General features: G+C 59.3%; 1 protein-coding gene across 1 annotated transcript; it reads right to left on the bottom strand.

Annotated features, from left to right (window-relative positions):
* Positions 1-3,086: 3,086 nt before the first annotated feature.
* LOC108552105 (uncharacterized) lies at positions 3,087-4,790 on the bottom strand (the record flags this gene model as incomplete). The annotated part of the gene is made up of 2 exons (XM_017906510.1): positions 4,424-4,790; positions 3,087-3,618 (listed from the first exon to the last, which is right to left on the bottom strand). Coding segments are annotated over exons 1-2 (899 nt in total), but the record flags the coding sequence as incomplete, so codon positions are not given.
* Positions 4,791-8,780: the final 3,990 nt, after the last annotated feature.

Here is an 8,780-nt window from a genome sequence, read left to right on the forward strand (position 1 = left end):
GTAACATAACCTAACGTAGTCTAGCTCAACGTAACGCGCTGCGACCACTATTGCTGGCATCCCGAGAGTCGAGCAGAGCATAGTAGATCATACCGGTTGGCGGAAATCCACCGAGGAGCAGTGTATATCATAAAGGTTTAAGCTAGCCTATCCTAACCCCACAAAGCGCAACATAGTCAAACGCAACATATCTCAGCCTAACGTGCCGAGAACACTACTGCTGGTCTCCCCAAAGCCTAGCGGAGTATACTAGAGCAGATTAGAGCACAGAGATCCACCGAATAGCATTTCACAGCACAAATGGCAAAGCCAACCTAACCAAATATAACTTACCCTATCGCAAACAAACGTGACCTAACACAAACAAGCGTGCGAATAACAGCTCATAACACAGAAGTTAAAGATATTCTGTCCTAACCAAGACAAGCGTAACATAACCAAACGTGGCTTAACTCAACATATCGTGCCGACACTACCATTGCTGGCACCTCGAGAGCCAAGCAGTGCATATTAGAGCAATGTACAGATCAGAAATCCACCGAATAGCAGCGTATAGCACAAAAGTCGAATCTATCCTATCCTAACCAAACCGAACGTAGCATAACAGAGTGTAATCTAAGTCAACCTAAATTGCGGAGACCACTATAGCTGCCCCCCCCCCCCCAGAGGCAAGCAGAATAAACCAGATCACACTAGAAGGCAGAATTCCAGCGAATAGCTGTGCATAGCGAAAAAGTAGACGCTATCACCTCCAAACCTAGCCAATTGTAACGTAGCGAAACGTAACATGACACAAGCCAACGTGCCGCGACCACGATTGCTGACATCCCAAGAGCCAAGCAGAACATGTTAGTGGATGGTAAAACGCAGAAATCCGTACAGTCGCAGTGTATATCATAAAAGTCTAAGCTACCCATACCTAGCACAAACCAGCAGAACCCAACCAAACGTTGCCCAGCTCGAAGAAACCTGCCGGTACCACTATTGCTGGGCTCCCCAGGGCAAAGCAGAATGTAGCAGAGCACAGTAGAGCGTAGAAGCCAACAGAACGTTAGCGTATACGGCGGAAGTCATATCTATCCGTGCCAAACCCCAACAAACGCAACGTAACCAAACGTAGCCTAACTAAAGCTTGCGGGCCGAGACCACTAATACTGGCCTCCCGAGAGTCGAACGGAGTATAGTAGAGTAACGAAGAGAGTAAAAATCCACCCAATAGCAGTGTATAGCACCGAAGTCAAATCTATGCTCTCATAACCTATCCAAACGTAATACAACCAATCGCAACCTTTTTTTCACGTGGGGGAAATCTTCCAAAAATGCCCGGCCTCCTTAGTGGAGGGGGCTGGGTTATGTGGAATTTTTACCCACTAAAACCCCCACGATGGCCAGCCCTTCGCAATTCGGTGCGCCATGGACATCGCGGCGACGCAATTGCCAGGAAGTCCTCGCGACGCAACCGCAGTTCCCTCCCGGCGCGACAGGAAATCGCACCCAAAACGATCATGTCCATGCGCGCGAGACGGGGCGATTACAGGCACACACACACACATACGCACAACACGCATATCACCGCACCGCAGCGCACGCATACCCTGCGGACGCCACGCGACGCCGCACGCCCGGATCACGGTCTCTTGATCTGACGGGCCCCCACACGCCAGCTCGTAGTCACCCTGACCTAGGTTACAACGGGAGAGAGATACGGTCTCCCCGGCCGTAGGTACACGGTCGCTCGCGAAGGCGGAGGTCTAACGCGTAAACAAATCCGGCAGTGCGCGCGACGCCCTCCGGCGCCTCGCTTGCAGCCTCCGCCGCCCTCGCGGGCTCTCTCCGCGCCCTCCTTCTGTAGCATAACCGCCTCGCCGAAGCAGGTCACCGCACGCCACGCACCTAAGCCCTCAGTCATCCGCGCCACGACGACGGAGAGTGAATGTTCCCGACCCACCACGCGACAAAGTGCCCGGCGCTCTCGAGTCCACGCCGGACATTCCACCAGCGTGTGCTGCGCCGGTACCCACCCCGCCCCGCAGTGATGACACTGCGTCTCACGTTCCCGCCCGATACGACACAGGTTCACCCCGAAGCACCCGTGCCCGGTTAGCACCTGTGGCAGGCGGAAAGTGTGCCGGCTGCCGCTGCGCCCCATGCACCCAGCACGGAGAGCACAGCTTCGATCACCCGGTGCCGCCGGCTGCTCGCCTTCCTCAGCCGAGATAGCCAGGCTGACATCAAGTACTGTCGAACCCTTCTCCTCGACGAAACGGCCTCCTCTTCAGGAGCACGGCCGCCGCCAGCGTGTAGGAGACCGTAGATACGGGCATCCCCCACCGCTTGCAGTTCGAACGGTGGGACACACGCCAGGACCATCGCCGCCTCGCGGGATATCGTAAGGTAACCGCGCACGCCCCTGATCGCCAGACTGCGCGGAATGGCGACCAGGCCGTTCGCCCAGATCGCAGCCCCGTAAAGTGCCACCGAGCGAACGACTCCCGTGTATAGGCGGCGCACCCTCCCGTCTGTCCCTCCCAGGTTGGGTAGCGGGCGACGCAGCGCCCCAGCCATACCTTCCAGACGTGGTTCCAGCGCTAGCATATGTTCGTAGAACTACCAGCGGCTATCGAGGACGAGACCGAGGTATTTCATCCGATCCCGTACCTCGACCACGACGTTCCCCACGCGCATCAGGGACCTGGGCGGCTTCCGGTTGTGCCGATGGCAAAACCACATTGCCTCGGTCTTCTCGGGGGAGATGCACAGCCCTAGCCGCTGGATGCTATTCGCGACGAGGGCCACGCCGATTTCCGCGCGCAGCGTGGCCTCCTCCCAACTCTACCCGGCGGCCATCACCAGCGTGTCGTCCGCGTAACACGTCAGCTCAGGACGCGGGTTTGGGGAGTGCGCAACACGGCGCCGCACGCGAGGTCCCAGAGGATCGGCCCGAGTACCCATCCCTGTGGAACCCGGCAGTTTGTAGCCCGCACGACGGTCGTGTATTGTCCGTGATACTCGATCGAGCGCTCCGCCAAGTAGTCGCCGATCACCGCCATCATGTATTGGGAACCCTGTGGTACAACAGGGCACACCGGATGGCGGCCCCGGGTAGGGTGTTGAAGGCGCTGGCGATATCAACACCGACCGGCAGCAAGACCCCGCCCCGGTCAACGGCAGCCTCCGACAGGCTACGAACGCGCTTGTTCGAGTCGATCGTCGACCGACCATGCCGGAATCCGTACTGGCTGACGCTGAGATAGGGACCCACGTCGGTTAAATGCTCTTGGAGGCGGGCAACTAGAACGCGCTCGAAGAGCTTGCCTACCTCGTCGAGCATGCACACCGGTCGGAATGCCTTCGGAGAGTTCGTCGCCTTCCCTAGTTTTGGGATCAGCACGACCCTCGCTCTCTTCCAACATGCCGGGAATCTACCGGTCCTGAGGCAGCTGTAGAACAGCCGTCGCACACGGTCACCCCACGCTTCCAGAGCCAGTGCAAAGGCTCGGCCTGGGATGCCGTCCGGTCCGGGAGCGGTTCTCCACGCCCCCATCCAAACGACCGCACGGCCCAACTCCTCGCGCGAGACCTCCAGCTCCTCGGACCACCCGACGAGTGCCGACCGCACTGCAGCGGGTTGCAACCCCTCCTCCGCCACCACAGGGAAGTCGGCGTCGATCACCCGCCGCAGGAGCTCGGGGTCCATACGCTCGGTCACGCGGGGTGCCCATGCCTATAACTTCCCCATTACTAATTTAAAGGGGCGTCCACACAGATCGCTTTCGAGCGTCGCGAGGAGTTCGTCCCATTGCCGATATTTGTATCTGCGAATCTCCCTCCGGAGATCGCCCACCGCGGACCGGTACGCGCGATAGGGGCGCGCGATTTCCTCGGCGGATACCGCGTGTCGTTGACGACGCGCCCGGGTGTACAGGCGCCGGACGAGCTCGCAGAGCTCCCTGAGCTGCACGATTTCGGCCGACCACCAGTGCTCTGCACCCCGCGAAAGCGGCTCCCTCACCCGCGGCATGGCGACGTCGCACGCGCGGGTCATTACCGCCCATAGCCACTAACCCCGCCTCGTCCTTTTCGCGCCCGACGGCCCCATCCGCACAGGCGACGATTTGGACGGCCGCGGCGAAGAGGTCGCGGTCGAGGCGCCCTAGCGCCAATCGAGACACGGTGGTGTGCTTCCCGCTGGGTGCTTCCAGACCGGTGCATGGAGTGACGACGTGCATCATGGTGACGTGGACGTGGTCGCTAAGCGTTTCCACTTCCACCGCCACTCTCCAGCTGGTGACTCGCCGCACAGCTGCCGGCCTAGCGAACAAGTCCACGATGGACATGCCGTTCCACCGGACGCACGTGCTTACGGAAACCCGGTTGAGAAACCGGAGATCCAACCCCGAGGCCCATTCTTGCAGGCGCTCACCCCGAGCGTCTGTTCCCGGGGAACCCCACGCCACGGAGTGGGCACTGATTTCCCTGAGGACCGGAAGTGGACGAGCCATGTGTACACTAAGGAAACCTCCGAGCTCCTCCAGGTTCAACTCGCACGACGAGAGGCCGCGGTAGGGGGAGACATAGCACCCCACCACGGCTACGTCGTTCCTGGAGACCGCCACGTAACCCTCACCGCTGTGAAGCAGCGTTGGTGCGGGTGTCCACAGTGGTCCCATGGCAATGATCACAATGGAGCCGTCCCGAACCCCGAACCACCCGTCTTGATCGAGGATACGGTACGGGTCTGCGGTGACAGCCAGCCCGACACCCAGCTCAACGAGCGTCTGCAGGAGCATGTCCTGCGACGCCCGAGAGTGGTGTAGGTTGGCTTGGAGCACCGTGGACGGCGTGACAGTTAGGACGTGTCCACGGCCTCCTCCTAGCAACCCTTCTTTTGGGCCAGCCGCGGGCCCGGTACTCCGCCGGTCGGCGGGCCCTTCGCGGTAGAGTTCGCGGAGCCGGAATTCACGGACGCGGCTTTCCAATAGGCGCTCGCGGGCGCCGAGGCGGCGCGGCGTCTGCAGCAGTCTGGTGAACCGCGCATTTTGCCTTTGGCGTGCAGCACGCCTTGCTGCCCAGCCGTTGGTTGGAGGGGCGACCGAGCCAGGCGCAAACCGGGCACTATGGTTCAGGCGCACTGCACCCATGGTCACGGTAGCCAGCAGCGCCACACCTGAAACAGTTGTCGTTGTGGTCCACCGCACTGGAGCATCCGTTCCTTGCGTGACCGAACGGAAGGCAACGGAAGCGCTGGAGGTGCCGTGCCTCCGCCGGACTTGGCTGGACTTCGACACGTGCCGAAGTCCAGCCGACGCGGAACCGCCCGCAATCAGCGGACTTTCTCGCTTCCGCGAGGGGACGCTGGGCCCATACAGAGGCCAGCCCCGAAGCGGAAGTCCGGATCACACCGGTTCTTGCTTCCGCCTCGGTGCAATCACCGACCCTGGACAGGGCGGTGGCCACCTCGCGGGGAGTGACAGAGTCGTCAATCCCGGTCACTTTCAGCTCCGCTTTTTTGTTCGAAACCGTAACACGCACGCCGGATCCCACCAACACTTCGCTCATTCGCCCGGCGAGAGCGGCGGCTCGCTGTGCGCCCTCGGGTTCGCCGATCTCCAGCAGGAGACCGCCGGAAGCTGCCCGACGGGGGCGCAAGTTCTCGATCCCGAGGTCGGCGAGATTTATAATTCCTCCTGCAGCGGAGATGGCCTCCGCGCAAAAGAGGATCGACGCCTCGGGTACCCAAACCGCGAAGGCTGCCCGCGACGGCGGCCGCTTTAGGATCGGGCCCTGCTCATCGCCGCTCTTCTTCTTGTCGTCACCGTGCGTCGCTCCGGCCTTCGCGGCGGTCACGGGTATGCGCGCGGGCGGAGCTCTTCCCCGAGGAGCGGCACCCCGTCTCCCGACGTCTCCCTTCGGCGCACTCAATGGCACCATCGCGGGCTGTTGCGCGCAGCGGCCGCCGGCAGCTGCGCTCGCTTCTCGCGCTTACCGATGACGAGAGACCAGCTGGCCTCTGCGTCTTTCCCGGCTGCGACTGGAGCCGCGACCGGCGCCTTCGCCGGGGCGTCCACGGGCCCGTCACGGGAAGCGCCCGCGACAGGTTCCGCCGATGTCACCAGTACAGGCCGCGCGCGCAGGCCGGCGGTGGAGCTCACTTGCTCCGGCGCTCGGGCAGGCTCATACCGCCCGGCCGCCACGGGGAGCTTACGCTCGAGCTCCTCGAACTTTGAATCGATTCGGAGACCGAGTGCCGCGAGGGCAGCCGCCATACCGAACTCTGGCGCTGGTGCTGCTGCTCCAGCGCCCGCGGACGCACGCACGTTTCGAGCGTGCGCGGGGTAAACGATTACCCGCCTCCACTCCTGAGCCAGCTCCGCGCGCAATGAGGCGATCACCGCCTGCTGGGAGACATCCTTCGCCCGCAGACCGGCGATATCCGCCATCAGCACGCAGACCCACTGCGCCATCGTCTCCTGGGAACGACCGGCTGTTACTTTCAGACTCATCCCCCCTGCCGGCCGAATCCTCCACCCTGGCGCACATACGGAAGGCGCGAACGTATGGGCCGTGCAGGTTTTTACTCGTGTCTGCCATCGTTTCTATCCTCGCGCTATTCTCTGATATAACGGCAGACAGTTCCACAACAGACAGCGAACGCTGCACTCTGGCGAGCACCTCCAGTATGGGGAAGGTCGCCTTCGCCCGGCTTATGCTGGTGGGTTTCGGGGCGAGATTGATACCATCCAAACCTTCGAATGGGTCATATTCCTCCAACACCGCCCTCCGCGGGCGCTTCGACGTCTACGCGGGGGGCACACACGAAGACCACGTTTCGCCGTCGCCCGTAACCCTGACGGCACCTGCGAGGGATTAGTATTCCCCTCGAGGTCCGCTGGCAGCGCCTTACGAAATGCGGTGCTACGAGTCACGCCCCGCGGAGCACCTGCAGTAGTGCTAATTGCCCAGTCCTTTGAAGGGGGAATCTCCACTGGAGCCGCGTCGACACCACTAACTGTACCCGTACCTTCACTCTTCGGTAAATTGCCCGTCCTCCCCGGGATGATTACCACTGTACGGGCTGCGAGCCCCTGCTCCGCCGCTTGCACTGTAGCGTGACCCTCGGCCGAGGTATCCCTCACTGGGCAGGCGTGCGGCTCTGCGGCAGACAATGTGCAACGTCCCTCGACTGCCTGCGACGTAGCGGCGTCCACAACTTCGTTGATGCCACGAATAAAGGAAAACGAAAACTTCCAAACAAGTTCAATTTTTATCGTCACCACGGCACACTCCGCGACGCGAGTCCCGGCGACGAGCACCCGCGCACCACACGCACAGAATGGCACTAACGCATGCGCCAGAAGACGCACTTTTCCGCCGAAAATACCTCCCACTAGTAGGAGCATCGTGAACGCGCCCGCCTTGCTCGACATTCAGCGCGGCACTCCCAACCAAACGCAACCTATACTAACCCAGCGTGGCGAGACCGCAACTGCTGGCCTCCCCAGATCCATGCAGAATACGCTAGAGCGCAGTAGAGCGCAGAAAGCCACCAAATAGCAGCGCACAGCACAAAAGTCAAGGGTACCCTGCCCCAACCTTACCCAACGTAACCTAACAAAACGTAGAATAACTGAACCTAAGGAGCCTAGACCACAACTTCTGGCCTCCCCAGAGCCAAGCAGAAGATATGAGAAAGCAGTAGAGTGCAAAAATCAACCGGATATATGTGTATAGCCCAAAAGTCAAAGCTACCCTGTCCTAACCAGGACAAACGAAATGTAACCAAACGTAAGCTATCACACCCTAGAGTGCCGATACGACTATTCCAGCCCCCCAAGGGCCGAGCAGGTCATATTGGGGCAATATGGCGTGCAGAAACCCACCGAACAGCGGTATATATCGCAGAAGTCAAAGATATGCTATCCTAACCTAACCAAGCGTAACGAAACAAAACGTGAACTAACTCATCTTGACGTGCCGTGACCATCATTGCTGCCCCCCCCCCCCCCAGAGCCAAGCAGAACATATTAGGGCAATGTAGAGCGTAGCAGTCCACTGAATAGCGGTGTATAGCACAGATGTCGAAGATAACCCATCTTTGGGTAACCAAACGTAACATCGCCAAACGCGACGTAACATGACACAACGTTCCGAGATCGCTATTTCTGTTGTCCCCAGCGGCAAGCAAAATATACTAGAGCACACTAGAGCGAACATTTCCACCGAATAACGGTGTGCAGCGTAAGAGTCCAAGCTACCCAGACATAACCTAACCAAACGTGTCACGACCAACCACTGTATATCTCGAACTAATGTGCCGAGACCACTATTGCTGGCCTCGCCAAAGCTAAGCAGAACATACTAGAGCGCAGCGGAGCAGAGAAATACACCGAACGACATCATATAGCAGGAAAGGGAAAGCTATCCAAACATAACCCAAGCTAACATAACCAGGCATATTCTAGCCTAGCAAAACCTAACGCGCCGCAGACGCTATTTCTGACCTCGCAGCTGTAAAACGCAGAATATTAGATTACAGTAGAGCGCAGAAATCCACAGAATTGCAGTTTACAAAACAAAAGTGAAAGATATCCTATCTTAACCAAACCAAGCGTAACCTAACTCAACATATCGCGCCACGACCACCTTTGCTGACCTCCCCTGATTCGAGCAGAATATAGTAGGGCACAGTAGAGCGCATAAGTACACGGAATAGCGGTGCGTAGCATAAGAGTCGAAGCTATCCCATCCTAACCTAGCCAAACGTAACATAACCAACCGTC

Source organism: Eufriesea mexicana, unplaced genomic scaffold, assembly GCF_001483705.2.
Source record: "Eufriesea mexicana isolate 0111107269 unplaced genomic scaffold, ASM148370v2 scaffold5479, whole genome shotgun sequence".
Lineage (NCBI taxonomy): Eukaryota > Metazoa > Arthropoda > Insecta > Hymenoptera > Apidae > Eufriesea > Eufriesea mexicana.